Here is a 25,899-nt window from a genome sequence, read left to right on the forward strand (position 1 = left end):
ATTAGCCAAAATAGTTTTTTCCTCCAATTTGTTGGGAGACCTTTTTTCTCCAATTTGTCCAAGAGTTTTGTCAAGAAGTATTGGCAGCACTGATTTTTCTATCATTTTTTTAAGCATAGAAAATAGTCATCCATGTTTGATGCGTTAGGCGTTTTTTATTTATATTGTGCTTCAAGTTTTCCAACATGGTTTGATATATCATAAAATTTACTGATAATGTTAGCTAACAGCTTTATATTGGACAGCGGAAACGTAATTGTTGCGAAAATTGTTAGGTAACCGTTTTTGTTTAGACGGCAACAGAAAGCCTAAAATGAATGATTTTTTGGAGATTTTGTGAGTTCAGGGTGCAATAATAGGCTTAAAAATTAATTTTAAGAAGACCAAGTCGCATTGACTAGGATTAAATGAAGCTGAAATAGTGATGGTAGTTTATTGATCAAGTGTCACTTAACTGGTTACCATTAATAATAAAGATGGCGTATGCAGCTTAAGAAGGAAAAGGTATAATAGCATAGGTAAAGGGTGTTTTTTCACAGTTTAAAAAGTTTGGAAGAGTTGAAAGATAAGTTTTCGTATCAACATTAAAATATTGGAAGCTACAGTGATGACAACGATGAAGTGTGGTTCTGGAACGTAGGCCCTCAGAAAGACAAAGGAGTATTTGTTAGATGTTTTCCGGAGGAATTGTCTACCGATTGTTTTGGGTACCCGTTTGACTGACTTTATGTCAAACAACAACCTGTACAACACGCTTCGTCGATGGAATATTGCCGAAGATCGTCCTATTATTACGTTTCCAAAGCCCAACGAAATTCCTAGAATCCTTAAGAACGGCCAAATCAGCATGGAGAATTAGGAGTGAGGAAAATAAATTCAATCATGGGATAATGACTCCATGACAAAACTTTATCAGGAATAATTATTCATAGGCGGTAGTTGTCAATTGTTTTTTTTTTCTCTCCATTCAGCTTTATGTCTCGTACGCTGTCAAAATCTGTCGAAAACTCTGTAACAAACCAGCGGGATACTTGTATTTTAATTCTTCGTCTTAAGTACCAAAATCCGGAAATACCGGCTGAACATAATATACAAAAAATGCGATTGTTTAGGACGAACATTGAGTTTTTATGTGAACATAAGAAAAATTTTTCGCGGCAATTTTACAATTTTTCCGAGAAAAAAATTGTGCGCTTCCTTGTGCGGTGGCATTTCTCTGACAATTAATTATGGTTATCTAAGTGTTTGGTAAATTTTTTCAGAAACTTATGTCAAAATTGCTCTTTCTAATTAAAAATCAACTTTGATTCCCATGTCTAAGCATTAATTCACTTTTTCATTTCCAGATTTTCCCCCCGAAATTCTTATTTTTTGAAAATTGGAAGCCTTTTCCCCGAAATTTAATATACAAGTCATCTTGTAGCTTCAAGCGCCATCTATTATAATTTGCCTAGTGCTTTCATAATATTAACTGATAAAATGTCAACAGATGCTGAAATTTCTTCCATTACGAAGGTAAGAAACTTTTTTGATGTTTTAATTTCAACTAAGACTTGAGTTTTGTCACGAAATGCGTAGGTATTTAGGAAATTTTCGCGGTAATAGTTTTTTTTATAGAAACTCATTTATTTCAGCCTAAAAGGAAAAGGTAGCGCTGTAGTTTCAATTTTTTGAAAAAATACAAATCTTTAACGAATTCTAAGTTTTAATAAAGTGATATAGTGATTATAGTATAAGAAGCCTCCTGAGTCCTTGCGGGAAGAGAGAAGGAATCATCCGCTTTAGTTCAATTCTAAGTTGTTTTTTTTTTATTCAAAGATTGAAAATACTTATATAAGATTTTGTGTGGCATCATAACTCAATTTCCCTCGAAAAAAGAAAATTAAGATCTGAAAATTACTATAGATTAGATTACTCATAGATTAAGATCAGTATCATAAAATGTATAATTACTTGCGTTGTAAATAAATAGAACTTGAACTTGTTGGTAGATTACCGTGTTTCACTTTAAAATTTGAGGAAATTTAGTCGCACAGAAAGTGTCCAACACTGAAAAATAAATTAAAGTATTGCAAAAAGCACTCAAAACTTTTACTACTATTGCTACCATAGCTGCTTGTGTTTACCTCTCTTGGCACTATGTTCCCCTTTATTCTAAGTGTAATTTAATGACGCACTAGCAGGCACACCAATTAGGGGGGGGGATTCCCCCATAAATTTTGAAAAGTTCTTATTTCTATTTCATAGCTATTTTATATTTTAGTTATGTGCTATATTAAAGCAGCAAGACTGGCTAAATGGTTGTTTTTACTTGTCACCCCTGTGCTTTGTTTTTCTACAGCTATTAAATAGCACTTTTATCCAAAAATGGTGTCAGATCAAAACACAAAGTACACCAATAGAACCGCCTTGTCTGAAAACCCTATAAAGGAAACTTGCAGTCATTTGGCTAGAACATCAAGGAAAATCCATAAGCTTGAAAAACAAGGAAAGTGGCTGCGAACACGATATTCTGTATCAAAAGCATTCTTTTTTTCCGTTTTTCCTTCTCTGCAGCTCTGCTTCACATAGTGCCTTTTGTAATTAACAAAAAATAATTTTTTTTAAATCATTTTAATCGTTGTTGCAGCAGTACCTGCAAAATAGTAAATCGTGGTTGCTGTGATAGCTGCTAATTAAGAGAATTAAGATCTATGGTTACCCCCTGTTTTAGGTATATTTGCTCAATAATGTCCTGTTTTTTGTCTTCATTAAAAAAAAATCGAAAAAATCCTTGCCCTCCCCCCTACATTTTCGTGAATGGGCACCACTGTGCACTAGCATTTAGGGAGATTTGAGGGGGGACAGTAGAAACACTCTTGTGTGTGGTTAGTTTTCCTTGTTTTAATTTCATTTTTTGGTGTAATGTCTGTTCGTTTTGTGTTTTGTTTGCACGATCATCGTCAGTTATCTTCATTTTTAGTTTAAATTAATTATTTTGTTCATTAATGAATTGATTATTAAGTATGTCGTATGAATTAATTTTTGCTCGTCTAAATTTTGATTTCTAAATTAAACGTCTAAATTTCTGCTTGTCCCTTTTCATTGAGAAACAATCAAAATAGCTGGGTTTCGTTCACCTCCATCTGCTTGCTCAGGCCTTCGACCCTTGCAAGTATAGTTAAACACTGATTCAACCCTCTATGACCTTCAGATCAGAGATTCAGCCCCACCCGCTTCTTATCATAATATTAAATTCCTGAATCCTCCGTGTTTTAGTTTTTTATTCAGCTTGTATAGTCATTTGCATTCTCATAAGTCAGAAACTACTTCGTGCTTCTTGCTTTAATAGCTTATCAGCAAATACTAAGGAAATAGAATAGTGGAGTTGTTTTAAGACAAATAAATCAAGTATAGGGGAGAGTGGTATATGCAGGGACGGATTTTGGAAAACCTCCAAAATGTATGGTTAATATTGGAGTAGAAAAATGGTTTCTGGCTCAAATGAAAGCCCCAGAACTGCAGCATAAACTATGATTTTTCTAGATTTTACTTGTATAGCTAGAAGAAAAAAGTGGGGGGTGTCCTTGCTTAGACCATTTGTCCCACTAAGTACCAGGGGTGGTATATCTTGGGACACGAGGTGGTATACTCTGGGACATAATAAAAAGATTCATGTATTGGTCAAAAACTTTGACTTTTTTTTGCTTTTCCAGCTCTTCCAACAGTTCCAACTTTTCCTCTAGCCCTGTCACCCCGTGCTTTCTTATCTTTTCTATCGGATTCTTGTTCTCCAATATGTTTTTTCACAGGAGTGTCAGTAAGAATCTTTGTAGAGACTTTCTTCCAGCCTCTTTCTTTCAGTACACGTGGCGTGGCTTGCACAACTGCAAAACAGATGTGGGACTCGTGGTTGTCCATTACCAGAAGCTTCGGGTTTTCAGGGGAAGCATGTGAGTAAGTCTTGAAATGTTTGAGATATTGCAGAAACAGTTCTAGGTTTACCCATCCAGAAGGCAGAGCTCCTCCAGCAGAGTTAGCAGGAGCACCAGTTAGCATGTGAGGTTGAAATTTCTTGCATGGGAATATAAGGTATCTCTCTCTCCTATGTAAGGAGAGAGAGAGAGAGAAACAGAGAGAGAGAGAGAGAGAGAGAGAGAGAGAGAGAGAGAGAGAGAGAGAGAGAGAGAGAGAGAGAGAGAGAGAGAGAGAGAGAGAGAGAGAGAGAGAGAGAGAGAGAGAGAGAGAGAGAGAGAGAGAGAGAGAGAGAGAGAGAGAGAGAGAGAGAGTATAACTTTGTATAACTTTGTATAACTTTCAAAGTTTGCTCCTGTTCATCAAATACATGCGAAAAGGAAGTGAAAAAAACAAATAACAAGATCGAAAAAACTCTGTATACAAGTCAGATACCATGGCTTCAACAACATCAACAATTTTAAATCAGCGGTTACATCACTTCAGTTACAATTGATGTAACAAAAGTGAGTTTGTTCACTCTGCCTGGACCCATTGAGCATCGATAAATAAATGAAACCCAAAACGAACAGAAATTACAATAAATAACCGAGTCAACTCAAAACGAGCAGAAATTAACATAAGTTGGGCTCAAAACCCCTATGCTTTCCCAAGGCCAGAACATAATTTGCATTTCCAATTTCCAATCGAATGAGCCCTTTTCGAAGTTTCTACGACAATTCCTTCGATACGAATTGCCCTGGTATAAAAAAAAAACACACAAAAAAAATAATACATTGTGTCAACATTGTTCTTTACTTAGGTAGCGCGATTGCGGTGCCTATGATAACATCCTGAATTGCCTAATGCTCTTTTACCTACCTCTTTTCATCCGAAAAATCAGAAAGAAAAATGAACAGAATTTTAAAGTGGAATGTAGAATTTTTGTTTCAAGAAAAATTTCTTCTTCTCCTTCCTACCGATATACATGGCGAGCCCAAGATGACAGTATTCATCTTTAAGAAACAGATTAGCCGGGATGACAATTGAAGCCCGGAGGTCGATATCGATAAGCAAAAAAGAGAAAAAAAACCCGGCGGCGTATTAGTGACGCCGCCGCCGATAGAATCAGCGGCGGCGTAAGCGCGCTGATGCAAGCTCGGCGGCGCGCCACCGTTTTATTTTCGGCGGCACACCGCCGACTATTCGGCGCGGCTTCGGGGTCTAGCTGCAGCAATTAAGCCTCCAACGGTCAATTTAGCCAATGTCGTTGGTTAAAAACGTGTACGTAGACTTGTGTAAATAAAATACATGAGGTTCAGCTTGATGGTCCAGAAAGACAACTAATAATTGGGGTAGGGTAAATGTTTTTTATGCCTCATTTCTTCCCCTGATTCCCTAAGTATGCGCTAAGACCCTTCATTCTAGAGTTCCAAGAAGTCGAAAAATGGTCCAATTACCTCAATCGATTTTTTAATGTATGTATTCTATTTGCGTGGTCGATGCTCCAGTCTAAAATGTCTCAAGGATTTTTATGAGGAAAGGGGCTCTTCTAGCTAATCTTAGGAGTCCTTCACCGCCCCTCTCCCTATTTTAATCTTCATGCAGAGGTTCGACACTGTTCGCGCTGATAACCAGGTTTACTCCTTGCGTGAGTTAAGATTCTTTTATTTGTAGCCAACAATACTTGGACGGGAAATAGGTTCTGTGCCTTGCCTGAAGAGGTCACTCCTAGATGGAATTATTGGAGGTCTCACGATTGGCATGGGTTATTTTTTGTATACCAGTAATGGCTACAAAAGCAGTCGTCTAGCAATGGGATCTTATGCTGTCATCACTCTAGCTAGCTGGTAAGTATAATGAACATATCCTTTAAAAAAAGCATTTAGACTTATATTTCGAACAAAAAAGGGTACTTCGAAATTGCACCATATACGATGTTTAACCGTATGGTTAAACGGTTTACGGCTTAGCCTTAACTCGTATGTTTATCCGTACGGATCTTAAAAAAAAAAAAAAATAGAGTAAATCCCCACACCCTCCCCCGACTATACTAGCCATTTTATGGCAAACGGACGGACTCTATAATAAAATCTGGGAAAATTTCTGGTAGTGCCCACGGTTTTATTGATTATATTCGGTTATGTATATGTACATCAAACATAGGGAAAAGCTTTTGTCTTTTACTTAGCTGGAACCTATTAAAGAGCGACGCCTTTTTCCAATCTATTGCTCTTCATTAGGAAAAATTTTTGCCTAGCTACTAGGATGACGTCAAAGCAGGGTTGGCAATTAACAAAAATGTAGAGGGGACAAAGTGTGTTTTCAAAATCTAGGGGGAGGATTTTGTTGCTTTTTCGATTTTTCCAATGGAAATATGTAACATATTTGTCGATGAAAATACAAGAAAAAATGTATATTAGGGAGGAGGGTCCCCCGCACCCCATTTGGCGTCCATTCCTCAAAGTCTCTTATTATATCATGTTTGTGGACATTAAAATGACTCACAAAAAACGCTTTCTTTGGCAAAATGGAGAAATCGAACTTTCCGATGAAGGTTTTGCAACCATAGTAAACATAATGGTGTACTTTTTGTAGAGAAAATACAGGAATGACACCGAAAGAATGTATTTAAAAAAAAATGTATTTCACTTTAGTGCTATCAAAACGAATTTACAAAAAGCAGGTTATTGACATCATTGAAAGCATTAGCTTTCAAGTGAGACCTTAACCATGTCTTTACTATTTTCCAGTCACCTAGTAGCCCTGATACAAAAAGGAATAAAAATAAAATAGAAACATAAGTGCTTCCCAAGCTAAAATGTGATTTTTTTTTCAGATTTTCAGGAGAGGGCAGAAAACCTCCGACTCTCATTTTATACCATGGTAATTCTAATATGTTACATTTTTTATTTCAATCTGCCAACGTTTTGAAGGTTTCAAGTTCTTTTTCGAAATTCCCACAAATTTGTTTTCGTCATTACTTTTTACTGTTAGGTTTAGCATGGACGAATGTGACCATTTCTGAATCAATCTCAATTGGCGATCATTTTGCATTTGAAAATTTATTTTAAGACGCGTTTTTTAGTTTTGGTTATAATGGGACACGATTCGTTCTTCATTAGATTGCCATTTGGCTACTGCTGCAACCATGACGCTTGCAAGGTATTTACTGCTGCAACCACGAAATCCATCAGTGTGTTCATTCTAAGCTCGGAACTATAGTTTCCAAAAAAACGTTTTGAGAACGGAAGGGCTGCCGTTCAAAAATTATCATATAGATAAAAATAGTATAGATACTATTTAATAGATAAAAATAGAGATAAAAATAGTATAGATAAAAGTTAGATAAAAGTATAAAAAGTATAGATAAAAAGTATAGATAAAATATACGTTCAAAAAGTATACTATACGTTCTATACGTTCAAAAAGTATAGATAAAAATATGTTTACACCAAAGTAAATAGCGGAATTATAGGAAAAAAAGCGAAGCTGTTCCAAAAAGTGTTTCCAAAAAAATTTGAAAATTTTGGAAGGACTATTTTTTTTAATTTGACAAGTGTAAGGGCTGCTTACCAACGTTAGGCTACCAGCAAGTATAAAAATAAAAGTAATAAGAGTCAAAATAAAATATAATTAAAAGTTATTAGTAGGGTAATGTTCAGAGATATAATGAACCGGAGCTCAGGTAGGATAACGGTTCATATTCAAATATATTTTGAGCTTTAAATTAAAAAAAAAACTGTTTTCTTACGATTGCTGACCTTAAATGATTGATAACGCCTCTGTTTTCTTTGATCCCTTAATTCAAACAAATGCGAGTCCTTATTTATAAGTATGGACTCTATTAGTAATAAACCGCAAGTGTTACTATAGTTTAACCCAGTATTCTAAACAACTAGGTAGCATAATAGTTCGTCTAGTCTAGGACTAGAACTAGTCTAGAACGTGAAGAGTCTAGGCGGCCTAATCATGGGCGCCCATAAGCTGAATTCCAGGGGGGGGGGCAAACCTCGTCTAATTGGCACTTTTAATGCTATATAATTGAAATCTCAGAACAAAAATATAAAAATAAGGCAGCATCATTTAGCCAGGGGGGCGGGAGCCCCCCCTCATATGGGTGCCCATGCGCCTAATTGGTAGAATACCATATTTTGTAACTGACATTGGATTTTTGGTACAACTTTCAGGTATTCTTTTTCAAATAAAAGTATATATATATGTATGAATTTTTTTTTATTTAATGTGTATTCTTCATTATTAATCTATGAAAGATCTTAAGCCGAACTGGCCAGCCATGACAAAAAACCAACAAAGAGAAAAAACTCAGTGAAAAAAAAAAAAAAAACAACAAACGAGACTGCGGCCTGTGGATAGAAAAGAAACGACAGATGTAAAACAACGCGGATATTTCGCCTGTATCCAAACAAGGCGTCTTCAGCACGAAAGAAACACAAGAGGAACAAGATTAAAAAAAACAAGCTAAAACTAAAAAACCAATAAAAGCACCACAAAAAAAGTATACATGTATACAATTGGCGCAAACTGATCCGCGTAGGGAAAAGATGCTATTATAGGGTTACTTCAGTAAGAACTCCAGAATAACTGAGGAAAAAAAAAACTGGAATTTACTTTAGTTATTGCTTACAATTACTTTAATTATCAAAACTATTTAAATTCTTACAAGATAGGTCTAGGGAGTCCAATCCATGTTTCCAAACGCAAACCACATCATCCATGAACCTACCCCAGAAACAAGGAGAGATTCTAAAACTGTGTATAGCGGAGGTTTTAATAGAATCTATGAAAAGATTTGCCAATAAAGGAGAGAGAGAAGCCCCCATAGGTAACCCAAAAATTTCTCTATAAATTTGATAACAATATTAAATTTACAGTTGAATTTGAGGAAAATAATAAATTACCTTTTCTGGATATTTTATTAATTAAAAGGGATCTCCATTTACTTTTCTCGATTTATAGAAAACCTACGCACCATGATAGGTATTTGAATTTTCATTCTTGCCACCCTCTGTCGGCGAAACGGGGGGTTATAATTTCATTAGTGGATAGAGCCTTTAGAATTTGTTCCCAGGAATTTCTGGATTCGGAATTGTTATACTTGAGGGATATTTTGTTTTGTAACAATAGACGTGAAAATAGACGTGTTAAACATGATAGTGGGGTTATTGGAGTTTCTCAGTCTTTAGATTTAAATGTATAAAAAAGTTTTATTTCATTGCCATATGTACCTGGTTTGGGTGAGGAACTTTCACGGATTTTGTGTAAATTTAACATTGATACATGTTTCCAATCGTTGAGGCCAATGGATAGTTTCTTTAGTTCTGGTAAGGATTTAACCCGGGGAAATTTAGTAAGTGGGGTGTATAAAATTCCGTGTTCTTGTGGGAAGTTCTATATTGGTAGGACTCACCAACAATTTGTTGAAAGATTATTGAACATCGAAATTCAATAGAAAAACCCCTACAATTAAGCAAGCCTCCGGAAACTTTTGTTTCAGCTTTAGCAGAACATTTTTGGTTTCAAACAGATGACTTTGTAAAATTTGATGAGACCTTAGCTATTTCAAATGATAAGGGGTACACACAATGGGCACGAGAAGCCATAGAAATTTAACCAAGATATGTTTGCTAACCTTTCGATAAAGAGGGACACAGGTAGTTTAAATATTGACCCAATTTATGATAATTTTCTAAAGAGTGAATCAACAGTCAATAAGGGAGTTAAGATTTTAAATAATTATCAGGGGACTGCTAGACCAAAACGATTTGCTTCAATAATAGCCAATAAAAGGATTATTTCGCAACAGAATAATTAAAGTAATTTCCAGTTTTTTTCCCTCAATTACTCTGGTGTCCTCACTGAAGTAGCTATATAATAGCATCTTTTCCCTACGTGGATCAGTTTGGGCCAATTGTATATTTTTTTATTTTTTGGTGGGGGTGGTTTTATTTTTTTTTTTAGTGTTAGCTTGTTTTTTTTTATCTTTTTCCTCTTTTGCTTCTTTCGTGCTGAAGATGCTTTGTTTGGATACAGGCGAAATCCGCGTTGTTTTACATTTTTCGTTTCTTTTCTCTCCACTGGCCGTAGTCTCGTTTGTTGTTTTTCTTTTTTCACTGAGATTTTTCTCTTTGTTGGTTTTTTATTATCAATCTATTCCCTTCAAATGCATAGAAACTAGTTTGGCCAAATAAACTTTCTATTTAAGTTTTTTAGTTTTTTTTAGTAAAACGCAAAGGACGCTCTGTCGTTTTAAGGAATTGAGTTGGAGAGGGAATTCCCAATCCTGTCCGTGGTTATTTCCGTTCAGTTTTTGGTTTCTTTGTTCATTGTTATTTCTGTTTGTTTTAGACTCAATATCTTTTATTCATAGTAATAAGGGGTGCCAATTTGCAAAATTTAAGCCTGCGGGGGAGGGGGGGGGGTATTTTCTTCAAATTTTTTAAATTAAAATACAAAAGGTGTTTTTTCAAATCTATGGGGAGAGGCAATTTCGTTTTTTCTCGAGTTTTTTTTAATGAAAATGCAAAAAAAATTCAAAATCTAGGAGACCACACCCTGTCCCCAATTGGCGCCCGGGGTAGTAATATTTTCTCTATTTAGGTTTACAATCTTACATAGGCTGATTTTAAAATTTGCTCTTTATTTTTTATGGAGAAAATGTTTTTTTCATTAGTATTTGATAATAATGTCATATCTTTTGTCTGTCACGCAAATTTTTCATAGGAAATTTGGCTAAATCAGCTCAAATACTCTCATCATCGTAGAAGAAAACTAAATGAAATAAAATTTAAGGTGATCAGTTAAACACTTTCTGAAAAATTAAAAATTTGTAGATTAGACCCGTAACCAGGTTTTTAGTAAGATCATGCTTTTAAATAATCTTCATGTAATTTCCCTTTTTCTATTGAATAGATTCTGCTTAATACATGTATTTTTAAACTAATAAGCTAATTTTTACCCACAGGATTAACTGTCGAATGAAGTGGGCGGAAAAGGAAAAAGAGCTAATGCAATTTAAAGATGCTATGACCATCAGGAAGTCGGCTGATAAAAATAGCATTGGTACGAGAGAAGTGTAAGCAATGCCCTGTATTCTCAATCAGTTGTTGCTCAACGAATTTTGTGAAATCGTTTTATAGTATTAGTAAAAATAGAAACCCTTGACATTTTAGATACTTTTTGTAAATGAGTGTTCGACCCTACACAATTAGCTGTTACAGCGGAAAGATTTAAGTTTTCTCACCTTCAACTTGCTCAATTAAGGCTACTAGAGCAGTAGTTTAACGAACCATCCCCCTCTTACCGACATCTATGAATATATCCTAGTTCTCTTTTTCCATGCAGTAGTAATTAGCCAAGTCTAATGTATGTACTGCTTTCTCTCTCCCTTCTTCAAGTCTTCCGAATGGCATCCTTCCTGTCACTTAGACGAGAGCGCCAGCCCCTTTGACCCTCACAATGGGCACCCATAAGAGGGGCGGGGGTGGCGCCCACCATGGCTGAATGATGCTGCCTTATTTTTATATTTTTGTTCTGAGATTTCTATTATATAGCATTAAAAGTGCCAATTAGACGAGGTTTGCCCTTTGCCCCCCCCTGGAATTCAGCTTATGGACGCCTATGACCCTCACATCAATCAATCAGGCTGTTTTTTTTTAAGTTCATATAAGTTTACTAATCCACATTCATAAACAAATAAATAAATTAAACAACACTTTCACGCTGGAGAAAACCTACGAAGGTTGGTGATCGCGCGAAACTCCACGTAACTACTTACCTATTAACTCAACTATTTACATAAACCTCAACTATTGGATAAAACTATTATAAATGAACCAAAAATAGATAAACTGTATCCTATATATATATATATATATATATATATATATATATATATATATATATATATATATATATATATATATATATATATATATATATATATATATATATATATATATATATATATATATATATATATATATATATATATATATATATATATATATATATATATATATATATATATATATATATATATATATATATATATATATATATATATATATATATATATATATATATATATATATATATATATATATAGTAATAATAGTAAAAAAAAAAATATAGAAAAATAAATAAATAACTGAATTAAAATGATAATACGTAAATAAAATATAAAAGAAAAATAATAATAACCAATCCAGTCTCCATCACTCACTATACTCAACTCCCTCTCCCCTCCCCACCCTGTCAACCTAACCTTAGCTCCTACCCACCCATACGTTACCAGCCCACCCTTACCTCTTCAGCTCCTCTGCCTCCCCTACCCAACCTACCAACAATAATAAATCCGAATTGGGTCTCACTCAGCAAATCATTAGTCTGTAGGAAACAATATAGACGTTTATGAACAACTTTTTCTAATAATTTCTAAAATAACGGGAGGATTAAAAGAGGTCTCCAACTCTCAGTTTCCATATTATCGCCATTTTTATGAAGTGGTATCACTTTCGCAACTTTTAGCTGGTCAATGAAAATGCCCTTTTCAAGTGACAGGTTTATAATAAAAATCAGACACGGTGTTTATTCCTACATTTGCGATTATTTTGCTTGGCCGAAGCCTCATATTTTGCCCGGAAGGCAGCTTGGGTGATCAGCCATAATGTAAATAATGACGTTCTTACTACCAGGGTAAGCCCAACGTGATGAACCTTAAGCCCACTTCTTCAAAAGTCAAAACCCTGACTTGACTTCAGATTCACTTTCGAGAATCGTCCTTTTTCAGTCGCTATTTTCTAGATGCAAGCAACTTGTCCTTTGTTTTAGTAAATATTGACGTTCTTACTGCCAGATATTTCAAACGTTAAGCCCACTTCTTCCAAAGTCAAATCCCTGACTTGACTTCAGATTCACTTGCGAGAATCGTCCTTTTACAGTCGCTATTTTCTAGATGCAAGCAACTTGTCTTCTTTCTTTCTTTTTTCTTTCTTTCTTTCATTCTAAGTTTCTCTGTCTTAATTTAAGTTTCAGGTTTAAGCCTAAATTCAAGGATTTTCAGCAGACACGTCGATTAGGCAAGGGAGAGGTAATTGCCCTTCTAGATTTTGGAAAATACCTTTTGTTGTTGGTATTTTCATCGAAAACTACCTTTTTCTTTTGGCGTTTCCATTGAAAAAATACATTCTGCTCCCCCCTGCACTTTTGTGACTTGATGCTCTTGGTTTTAAGGTTCTTTGCATGAATTTGTAACTTTTCTAGGTTTTATTTTTGTATCTATTAGGTTTCACCTTCGGTCTTAAATTTTCTTACTATGAAATCTCCCTCAACCGCTCATAACATTCCCTGCCAAAAGCAGAGTATCTGGAGATGGACACTTGCGCTAGGAGGACCTCATGGGTTCGTATGCGGTACTGCTTTGCTTGTATGAATCTTAATTAGGCCATCTAGATTTTATTCTAAGTTTCAAGGTTTCATCTGAAGATTCTAGGCTGTTTCTTTACATGAAACTCAGTTTCTAGGTTTTACTTAGGTCTAATCCAAGTCTAAGAAACTTAGTTCTAAGTTTTATCTTATAAGTTTCTGGTATATTTCAGACTCGGGTCTTGGGTAGTGATAAGCCGGCATATTTTTTATTTTGTTCTCAAAAACAGAAAAATCACCTGACGTATCAAAGCTAGAAATCTACAATGTTGCATGAACAACACAGTAATTTGACAGCTTCAAAACTTTCATACTGAAAGTTAAAATTCCTATAGCTGAAAAATTTTCAAACAAAGTAAAAAGATTGGACACAGTGTGTTCTCCTCAAAGATTGCTCTTCAGAACTTTCTTGCAATACGCAAATCTCAGTTGTGCCAGATTTTTGTCAACATTGCAGTAAAGTAAACTAAATTAAAAGATTATTTGTGTGTCAATTTGAGTAACCCAAACAACAGCCCACCACCAGAACTTTTTTAGGGCTACCTCAAGGGTAGATTCTCAGCAGGAATATGAGAGCTGTTAGTAAATCCAAGGAAAGCCATCAAGAAGACCAGAGCTATTTCTCAGTCGTCTTGAAAAAAAGTCACGCACGGACAATTATGTCCCATGCCTAAAGAAATATACGGAGTTATATTCGAATCGTTTCGAACATCTATTCTGGCATGAAAAACGAAAGTCCAAATAGCCTCATATTTAAAAATCAAATATACATTCAATCAAAGTCTGGGTTATACCCCGGCGCCGCGCCGATGAGGGAAGACCGCCGGCGGTGGGGCCAAAAACAGCGCGCCGCGCCGGCTGTACGATATCGGTAGCGCGCCGGCGGCGTGATCAACGTTGACCGTAAACATACCTGTTTTTATAAATCTTTCTCAAATCACAGCTTAGATTTACAACTGATTCTAGCATATTCTTGAGTTCCAAACTTCCCAAGACACTGGCTGGAAACTGGTCTTCTTCGTTATTCATCAAGAGAAGTAGAAATCTGGTAGAAACGAAATGGCTGAGGCGTTTCAGAACCCTTGCATAATACGAGTAGTTGAAGTATCTATTACCTATGTAGCCTATTCTTAACATAAATAATTATGAAAATTAGCATTTTTTTCATCAAGTATTACTGCATACAGAACTTCAAATACCGTATCACAAAATTCGTCAGTTATCTGGGTAAAAACTTTGAAAATAACTTTGAACTTGGAAGCTTATTTTTTCATAATGCCCTTTGCCTATTTCTGTTTGGTCACCTTTAAAACAGTTGAAATGGGCGACTTTGATATTGATTGTTGTTTTTTTTGCTCTTTTCGATTCCTAAAAAGCCTTCTTGTATCAAAAACTGGTTTTAAATAACAATTAAAAAAAAAAATGCCTTTTAAAGTGTTTTTGGTTTCTTTATAGAATATATGTCATTTAGGCTAAGGCTAAACTGCTGCTTTTTTATTGCTTTTGGCTGCTCTTTTGGATATTATTCATTTTTCTTTTGGGGATTCATTCCAAATTATAAACTGCATCTAAAAGGAGTAAATTTATCAAATTGAAAAATACATGAACACTTCACATGATAACTCTTCAATTACAATGAAAAAAAACACACTTAATGGTTTATTCGGTATGAAGAAAAATGAAGTGCCAGCTATTTTCTTCGGTAAAAAATGAAAATCTCATCCGTTTTAAATGTAATTAAATGAAATAATATACAGACTGAAGTAGCTCCAGGAAGATGTTGAGATTTTCATCCTAGTTCGTCACTTTTAATCCAAGCAAAATGTTATATATATTCCCAAAAAAGGGAAATCTGAGCTGCAATGTTCCTCTTTCCGTCCCATCACCGTCTCTAATACGATATGCAAACTTTTCGAGCTTCTTTTTCTTGATGAGTTAAGACAGAAATGTTAAGTTCCCCCATATCAGTTCGGTTTTCAGGCTAGTCTTGGCTGTTCTCATGCTTTTACAGAAGTTTTTACTGCCGTTGCCGACGCTGAATCTACGGAAGAAAGTATGATCCTCACCGGTCATGACGTTAAACGTGCGTTCGATTCCTTAATTCATTCGTCCATGCTTCTTCATATGGCAAGGCGAGGCGTAAACCCATCAGTTATCCGTGTTCTCAGGGGTTTATATAGGAATCTAAGAGTGCGTTTAAAACATCCATCCCGTTTTCCCCTGGAGTCGGCCCTGCATCAATCCCTATATAATTGCATTAATTCTCGTATGAGGCCAAACTCTTCGAATCCCTCGAATATGCTTGTGAATGGGGTTGTGAACAGGGTTGTTCCCCAACCCTGTTCAACAATAGTGTCCTGGAAGCTCAGGCAAAGTATCTTCCTTCATGCATTCTTGGGAGAATTGATATGTCTCTTATTTGTTATGCTGATGACATCCTGAATCTCAGCCGTACGATCCAGCGCATTGAGCAGAATTTCAAAATCCTCAAAGATGAATATTCAAAAATCGGTCTATCTTTTAATCCTGAGAAATCCGAAATAATCCTTTTCAATTGGCGAAATCCCTCTACTTCTCTTATAAATATGGACGGTTCTCTTGTTAAACCCTCAGACCATATTACATACCTGGGCCTTCCAATTGGCACATCTATAGGCCACACACGTCGTTTGCTGATTTCTCACGTTGAGCGTAAAATTAGCATTTCTTACGCTGTAATCGTAAAAAGCAAACTACGTTTCAACCGTTATCTTCTAGCATCCATTTACAACGCCACAGCCCTTCCACATGTGCTTTACATTGCTCCTTTCTGGAGATTCTTTACAGTTACAGATAAAAAGCACCTACGATCAATCTTCTTCAGATTTGCTAAATCTTTTACATTTGCCCCCTTCGACAAGAAACCGTAAAATTATTCATTTGTATAAGCTACCTGACCCTAATATTAGCATTAATAAATCTCTATACCCTTTTCAACGTAAGTTTAATCATCCATGGTCAACAATTTGTTCGCAATAGTTTGTTTGTATTATTGTAATGTATTTAATGATTTTTTTTTCTCTCTCTATTTTTTTTTTTTGTCATTTTAGGGGTTATTCCGTATATGTACCTTTTTTATTGACAGGTATTAATTAAATATTATTAATAATAATACTATTAGTATTAACAATTCTCTCTCCCGTTTTAAAAGAAACTTTTATCATCCTTTCGTTAGCATCATTGTTCATATAAATGATAATGATAATGATTTATATATATATATGTCATGTATTTGAATTTATCAATGTGTGTATATGTGTCCATATCTTTTTCTATCTTTTTATATATATCTTTTTGTATATATCTTTAGTGATATACTCCGTCTATTGTACCTTTTGTACCTTTTTTTGACGGGCAATAAATGAATATATATATATATATATATATATATATATATATATATATATATATATATATATATATATATATATATATATATATATATATATATAGTATATATATATATATGAAAATCAGCAAGGAAAAAAGTGTTGTCATGAGAGTGAACTTCCTCAACATATAGGCAACATTGAAACAGAAGTTGAGCTCAAATCAGTTGACTCTGCCAAAATTCTTGGAATTATTATTGACAAAAACCTGAAGTGGGATTCCCAAGTTAACAAGATTGTAAGCAATAGAGCAGGACTACTAAGATCGATCGCGAACTTGAAACGCATTGGTTGTACCACCCTGGACCTTACAAACATCCTAAAAACATACATCTTTTCCGCCCTAGAAAACGGTTGTCAAGTCTGGCATCCGGGATTGACAAAAGAACAGGACAACCAGATGGAGAATATGCAGAAACGGGCTTGCCGCATCATCTCCGGCCAAGTCTAGAGCTCATACGAGGAGAGTCTCCGGAGGTTCGGTCTCAAAACCCTATTCCAACGCAGACACGAAGCAGTCATGAGGTTTGGCCACCAAGGCCATCTTTCACAATGGCATAGAAGCCTCTTACCGGATCTCTTAGAGCCAAGAATTGACGCTCCTGCGACAAGGAGCAAAGCTGCTGTTAAAGTTGTCCTGAAAACAACCAGTACCGAATTCAAGTCAGGACTACTTATCTTCATTTGTACCATATTTTGTTGAATCATTTAATAATTATACATAGTTAATTGTTTTTAGTGCTTTAACTTGATGTTGATAATTAATGCGAAGGCTTTTTTTGCCAATGGTTTAAATTGATGTTTACAATGCCACTGCTATTTTTATTTTACGGCGCAGTAAATTAATTGATTGACTGATTGATTGATATATATATAAATATATATATATATATATATACATATACATATATATATATATATATATATATATATATATATATATATATATATATATATATATATATATATATATATATATATATATATATATATAAAAAAAAAAAAATATATATTTTATTCCAATATTCTCGGCGCCAGGTACTTCAAAGTATCTGATATGCTGCTATTCATTTACCTCTTTCAATGCCCTCGAGGTTTTAAATGTCTATTGAACCTTCTTTTGAAGGTGTCAACAGAGGGATTTGCAGGGATAATATCACCAGGAAGATCGTTCCAAACAGAAGTGCAACGCCGGATGAAGCTGTTCCTCAAGTACTCGGTTTTCGGCGTATCCTCCTTTAGATAATTGGACCAAGCTGTGTGCCTTCGTGTCTGCCTTGTCGGCTGGGCAAAGGGGGGCACAATTCGAGGGAGCTCGTCTGAGGGAGGTGAATTCATGTACTTATAGAAAACAGCCATCGACACTACATGAAACCTTTCATTTAGAGGCTGAAGCAATTCTTTTGTAGAGGCGCAGCCCGCCCTATTTGTCCTATTCTGGATCTTCTGAAGTGGTGCCAACAGCGTTTTCGGAGCACCAGCAAATGGGGGGCATCCATATTCAGCTATGGGTCTGATGCAAGACTTGCAGAGTGGGATGATCGAGCTTGATAGAAGAAGGTTTTTGCAGGGAAGAGTAACTCCCAGCTTTCTTGCGCAGGAGGTTCTCACCCGATCAAGATGGTTGTTCCAAGAGAGATCGGTGGAGAAATGAATCCCCAGTTGACGAAGCTCGTCGACTCTCTTTATAGCTTCATTTTTAAAGATGAAACTGGGGTGTTTACGTGGCACCTTTGATCGGGTAATTAGAAGCTCCTTTGTTTTCGATGCATTGAAGTTGATCATCCACGCATCATACCACTTTTCAATTTTCAAAAGATCCATCTGTAGGGAAAGGGAGACTTGTGTTGGGTCGACGTGTTTTGGGATGGCTGAGTGTGTCGTAGTATCGTCGGCAAAGTGATGCAGAGGGTTTGCGAGGTTGTCTCCCATGTCGTTTATGTAGATAAGAAAGAGCGTAGGTCCCAAGACACTGACTTGGGGTACCCCTGCTTTCACTGGATATTCGCTGAAAATGAACCGGTCGAGAACAACCCGCAGTGGGCGATTGGAAAGAAAACTCTCAATCATTTTTAACAGACATCCACGAACACCGTGAGCATAGAGTTTCCTTAGCAGGCCATGGTACCATATTCTGTCAAAAGCTTTCGCAATGTCGGAGGATAATATCCTGGTGGCGTATTGCATTGCCAGTAGCTCTATCCACTCCTGATACTGGGCCACTAGGCAGTCTAATGCTGAGCGTTTCCGGCGGAATACATATTGGCGATCGCCTAGGAGGTCATTTGATTCCAGGTACTGAAGAAGTGTTTTATTGGAGACGCTCTCGTAGACTTTGCCAACACAGGAGAGAAGGCTAATAGGCTTGTAGGAGCCCACGCTCGTTAGATCGCCTTCTGGCTTTAGAGTAGGTATAACATGGGAGGACTTCCATGTTCGTGGGAAGGTTCCGGAGCAAAAGCACAGCCGGAAAAGCAATGACAAGGGTCCAGCTAGTTCGGCACTGCAGGATTTGAGGACAACATTTGGTATGTTGTCAGGACCCGTGGCTTTGTTCACATCCAGGTGTTGCGGAATGCGAAGAAGCTTGGGAGCAGAAAAATTCACGCGTTCCAGGACAGTGTCGGTTCGGTCGGAGAATTTTGGCACTTCTCTACCGTCATCGTCTAGATTCGAGAATTCGGCAAAAGCCTTAGCAAGAGCTTCAGCCTTTGCTTGTGGATCTTGTACCACTGTCCCGTTACTTTGGAGAGAAGGAATTGCGGTCCCCTTGGACGACGGTAAAGCCTCCTTGGCAATTTTCCACCAACTCTTTGCCGAAGCAAGTTGAAGTTTGGTGGCGAATTTCTCCTTATACTGAACCAGGGACTGCCGAATCGCTCGAACTGCATATTTGCGCGCATTTATGAATGCAATTCTGTCCTCTTCGCTCTTCGAAAGTAGCCATCGCTTGTGTTCCTTTTACTTTGCTCGGATTGTCTTCTTACACTGGGCGTTGAACCAAGGTTTGTCCTTACTGGACACCTGGATCCGCTTTGAAGGGATATGCTTTTCGACAGAGTCAACTATGGCCTGCTGGTAGTTATCTGCAGCTTTCTCCGGGCCTTCCAGGAGGAAGGCTCATAACTGCTGAGAAAAAAGAGTGTTTCTCAAACTGACCAATCATCTCTTTTGTATAGCCAGATTGTTCGTTCACGCTTTACTGGAGGCGGAATACGTAGGTTTCCACGTGCAACGACGGCAACGTGGTCACTGGTGAAAGCATGAGCGTCTACCTTAAAGGAGTCAGGGTGATCTGTAAGGTCAAGACAAGATGATCTGTTTCGGCCGTGATACGTGTCGAAATCGACAAGCTGGCCCAGCTCGTAAGAGAGAGATAGATCATACAAGTCCGACACTTCCCTCTCATTATTTTTGCTGCAAAGCCACACGCTTTGATGTACGTTGAAGTCTCCATGAAGGATAATGGCAGACTTAGCGTACTTGCCCCGAATATATTCAAGGGAGGCTTCAAGGTAGCTGGTAATCTGGTAAATTGGAGGTTTGTACACGATACCGACAATCACAGATTTATTTGGGAGGGTCACCCTAACCCACAGAGGTTCTTCGCCTGCTGAATCTGGTACGTTAAGGCATGAATAAGATATATGGCTCTGCATATAAGTAGCGATACCTCCTCCTCCGCATCTAATACCGACAGTGCACTTTCGATCCCGAGTGAAGAGCTTGTTTTCGTGTATGGCAACCTCACTGCCATGAATTTCTTGGTTTAGATTGGTTTCAGTGATACACATGATATATGGCTTGACCAAGTTCACTAAATGTAGGAACTGGTCAAACTCAGATCTGAGACCTCGTACATTGCAGTGGGCTACCGTAAATAGGTCCGTTTGGATGGTCGGTGGACGTGCTACAGGTCGTCGTCGAAATGGCTGTTTGGTCCGAGGCTTTTTGTTGTTAATCATAACCAGGTAAAAGAAGCTTTGCCGGGTGGTTAGCCCAACAAAGCCCACAAATCCATTGCCATGCATCATTAGACGGGGAACGGTGCCACCTGCCACGCACCTCATTACCGCATATTCAACATGGAGGTGGTACCCCATAATGGGTATATATATATACATATATATATATATATATATATATATATATATATATATATATATATATATATATATATATATATATATATATATATATATATATATATATATATATATATATATATATATATATATATATATATATATATATATATATATATATATATATATATATATATATATATATATATATATATATATATATATATATATATATATATATATATATATATATCTTCGCTTGTCTTCTAAACACAGACAATTGAGCTTTTTCTGGGTGTCCTGGCGTCAAAATGGATCTTAAATTAGACGTGGTGCTTTTTCGAAATTATATTTGTTTTTATTAGACCTTTAACTTTTGCATTTGCTTGTCTTTTCGTCATGATTAAAAACATAACACAAAACCTTTGCTTCTTTTGATTTTTCAGGTGGTGGGACAAAAACTTCTTTTTCTTCCAACGATTTATCTAGTCCAGATTTTTGATTTTACAAGGTATGGAAGGCATTAACGACCACCTTTGTTTCTTTTAAATGTTCAGGCGGTGGGAAAAAAACTTCTTTTTCTTCCAACTATTTATTCAGTTCATATTTTTGATTTTCAAAAGTATGGCAGGTATTGATGACCTCATCCACGTCAAAACCCAATCATCATCGCTATCATTTTCAATTTGTTTGGTTCTTAACACCTCAGCTTATCTTTCGTCATTATGAAATACATATCGACGAACCTTAGTTCCTTAAAAAAAGGTTTGGAAATTCAGAATTATTATTCCCGCTCTATATGACACTCTGTAAGAAAATGCTTATATGATATCATACAAAATGTAGTCAGATATGATTATAACACATAAAAGCCTTATGCCTGACGCCCATAGCAAAACCAAAATTCGAGCTTAAAACATATTTACTTGTTTTCTTAATCCCTCTCAATCGTTTTTTTTTTGACGAGAGAATATCCTAAGATACCAATTTTACCGATAAAACAGGTAGCCGTTTTCGAGAAGATACATACATACATATACAATTATTGCTAACAAATAAAGATAGTATATACATACACTCGGTAGCCATCTTACTGGTCTCGACAGGATTCATATATAAATTTTACTGGTCGCTTGTCTTCTTCGAACCACCCGTGTCTTTGCTTTTCATTGTAATTGCTGTATTTTGATTACTTCAGGCAATTTAGCAATGGCCTTTGGTTTAGCTGTCCGTATTGGTGTTGTCGCAATTGATGGGCCAGGTTGTCAAATTTCACATCTTATCACGTTTGATAGTTCAGGTGTTGGTTCCAAAGAATCAGCGTCTATAGTAACAGCAAATTTTGTTTTTTGGGTCTTTCAACAGACATTATATTATATAAATAACTATTGTATTGGAAACTCAACGATCTTATTTATGCTATGCATGGCATCATATAAGAAATTACTTATATGATGCCATATATGGTATGATGAGAATTGCTTACATAATGTACTAACATAGTACATGAAGTCATTTGCAAAACCAAAATTAAGGCTCTTAATAATTTTTCTCAGATTTCTGACCTATCTAGATCGTTTTTTGGATGCGAGAATATCCCAAGATACTAATTTTCTCTAAAAAACATGTAGCCGTTTTCGAGACATACATACATACATATACAATTATTGCTAACATATAAAGATAGTATATACATACACTCGGTAGCCATCTTACTGGTCTCGACAGGATTCATATATGAATTTTACTGGTCGCTTATCTTCTAACCGCAGACAATTTGAGAAAATTTGCTTTCTTTCCATATTACGGTCTTTTACAAGATATTTGATTATTAAAGCAAGTCCGATTTCGAACAACGCTATCTACTAAGCTTCAAACTTCTGGTTTTCTTTTTAAGTGTTTTTTAATTGTTGTAATCCCTTGTTAAAATATATAAATTATTTTTGCAATTACCAGTTTTTCGCTATTTTAGGCAATTTAATGTCTTTTCAAAGATATTTGATTATTAAAGCAAATCCGATTTCTAAAAACGACCATCTACTAAGCTTCAAACTTTTGGTTTTCTTTTTAAGGTTTTTGAATTGTTTTAATACCTTGTTAAAAAATATAAAATATTTTTGCATTTACCAGTTTTTTGCTTTTTACGCAATTTAATGTCTTTTCAAAGATATTTGATTATTAAAGCAAATCCGATTTCTGACAACGATATCTACTAAGCTTCAAACTTTTGGTTTTCTTTTTAAGGTTTTTGAATTGTTTTAATCCCTTGTTAAAACATATAAAATATATTTGCATTTACCAGTTTTTTGCTTTTTATGCGATTTAATGTCTTTTCAAAGATTATTAAAGCTAGCCTGATTTCTAACCACGGTATCTAATAAGCTTCAAACCTCTGGTTTTCTTTTGAAGGTTTTTGAATTGTTGTAATGCCTTGTTAAAATATTTAAACTATTTTTGCAATTACCAGTTTTTTGCTTTTTACGCAATTTAATGTCTTTTCAAAGATATTTGATTATTAAAGCTAGTCCGATTTCTAACAACGGTATCTACTAAACTTCAAACTTATGGTTTTCTTTTTAAGGTTTTTGAATTGTTATAATCCCTTGTTAAAATATATAAAATATTTTTGCAATTACCAGTTTTTTAGCTTTTTACGCAATGTAATGTATTTTCAAAGATATTTGATTATTAAAGCTAGTCCGATTTCAAACAACGATATCTACTAAGCTTCAATTTTCTGGTTTTCTTCGTAAGGTTTTTGAATTGTTGTAATCCCTTGTTAAAATATTTAAATATTTTTGCAATTACCATTTTTTTCTTTTTCGCAATTTAATGTATTTTCAAAGATATTTGATTATTAAATCTAGTCCGATTTCTAAAAACGATATCTACTAAGCTTCAAACTTCTGGTTTTCATTTAAGGTTTTTGAATTGGTATAATCCCTTTTTAAAATATATAAAATATTTTTGCAATTACCGGTTTTTTGCTTATTACGCAATTTAATGTCTTTTCAAAGATATTTGATTATTAAAGCAAGTCCGATTTCTAACGACGACATCTACTAAGCTTCAAACTTCTGGTTTTCTTTTTAAGGTTTTTGAATTGTTCTAATCCCTTGTTAAAATATATAAAATATTTTTACAATTACCAGTTTTTTGCTTTTTACGCAATTTAATATATTTTCAAAGATATCTGATTATTAAAACTAGTCCAATTTCTAACAGCGCTATCTACTAAGCTTAAAACTTCCGGTTTTCTTTTTAAGGTTTTTGAATTGTTGTAATCCCTTTTTAAAATTTATAAAATATTTTTGCAAGTACCAATTTTTTGCTTTTTACGCAATTTAATGTCTGTTCAAAGATATTTGATTATTAAAGCAAATCCGATTTCTAATTACGATATCTACTAAGCTTCAAACTTTTGGTTTTCTTTTTAAGGTTTTTGAATTGTTTTAGTCCCTTGTTAAAAAATATAAAATATTTTTGCATTTACCAGTTTTTTGATTTTTAAGCAATTTAATGTCTTTTCAAAGATATTTGATTATTAAAGCTAGTCCGATTTCTAACAACGATATCTACTAAGCTTCAAACTTCTGATTTTCTTTTAAAGGTTTTTGAATTGTTGTAATCCCTTGTTAAAAAATATAAAATATTTTTGCATTTACCAGTTTTTTGCTTTTTATGCGATTTAATGTCTTTTCAAAGATTATTAAAGCTAGGCTGATTTCTAACCACGGTATCTAATAAGCTTCAAACCTCTGGTTTTCTTTTGAAGGTTTTTGAATTGTTGTAATGCCTTGTTAAAATATTTAAACTATTTTTGCAATTACCAGTTTTTTGCTTTTTACGCAATTTAATGTCTTTTCAAAGATATTTGATTATTAAAGCTAGTCCGATTTCTAACAACGGTATCTACTAAACTTCAAACTTATGGTTTTCTTTTTAAGGTTTTTGAATTGTTATAATCCCTTGTTAAAATATATAAAATATTTTTGCAATTACCAGTTTTTTGCTTTTTACGCAATTTAATGTCTTTTCAAAGATATTTGATTATTAAAGCTAGTCCGATTTCTAATTACGGTATCTACTAAGCTTCAAACTTCTGGTTTTCTTTTTAAGGTTTTTTAATTGTTGTAATCCTTTGTTAAAATATATACAATTATTTTTGCAATTACCAGTTTTTCGCTTTTTAGGCAATTGAATGTCTTTTCAAAGATATTTGATTATTAAAGCAAGTCCGATTTCTAACGACGACATCTACTAAGCTTCAAACTTCTCGTTTTCTTTTTAAGGTTTTTGAATTGCTATAAACCTTTGTTAAAATATATAATATATTTTTGCTATTACCAGTTTTTTGCTTTTTACGCAATTTAATGTCTTTTCAAAGATATTTGATTATTAAAGCAAGTCCGATTTCTAACAACGATATCTGCTAAGCTTCAAACTTCTGGTTTTCTTTTTAAGGTTTTTGAATTGTTGTAATTCCTTGTTAAAATATATAAAATATTTTTGCAATTACCAGTTTTTTGCTTTTTAGGCAATTTAATGTCTTTTTAGAGATATTTGATTATTAAAGCAAGTCCGATTTCTAACAACGATATCTGCTAAGCATCAAACTTTTGTTTTTTTGAAGAGTTTTTGAATTGTTGTAATTCCTTGTTAAAATATATAAAATATTTTTGCAATTACCAGTTTTTTGCTTTTTACGCAATTTAATGTCTTTTCAAAGATATTTGATTATTAAAGCTAGTCCGATTTTTAACAACGATATCTACTAAGCTTCATGCTTCTGGCTTTCTTTTTAAGGTTTTCTAATTGTTGTAATCCCTTGTTAAAATATATAAATTATTTTTGCAATTACCAGTTTTTCGCTATTTTAGGCAATTTAATGTCTTTTCAAAGATATTTGATTATTAAAGCAAATCCGATTTCTAACAACGATATCTACTAAGCTTCAAACTTTTGGTTTTCTTTTTAAGGTTTTTGAATTGTTTTAATCCCTTGTT

The 25,899-nt window shown here is 34.8% G+C and overlaps 1 protein-coding gene across 1 annotated transcript; it reads left to right on the forward strand.

Annotated features, from left to right (window-relative positions):
- Positions 1-1,415: 1,415 nt before the first annotated feature.
- Positions 1,416-11,118, forward strand: l(3)87Df (cytochrome c oxidase assembly factor COX20 lethal (3) 87Df). Its single transcript, XM_089091722.1, has 3 exons — positions 1,416-1,515; positions 5,611-5,783; positions 10,919-11,118. The coding sequence occupies exons 1-3, from the start codon at positions 1,480-1,482 to the stop codon at positions 11,031-11,033; spliced, it is 324 nt and encodes a 107-aa protein (XP_088947848.1). The 5' UTR covers positions 1,416-1,479; the 3' UTR covers positions 11,034-11,118.
- Positions 11,119-25,899: the final 14,781 nt, after the last annotated feature.

The sequence above is a fragment of the Artemia sp. Qi Xiang Cuo genome, chromosome 7, assembly GCF_049724085.1.
Source record: "Artemia sp. Qi Xiang Cuo chromosome 7, ASM4972408v1, whole genome shotgun sequence".
NCBI lineage: Eukaryota > Metazoa > Arthropoda > Branchiopoda > Anostraca > Artemiidae > Artemia > Artemia sp. Qi Xiang Cuo.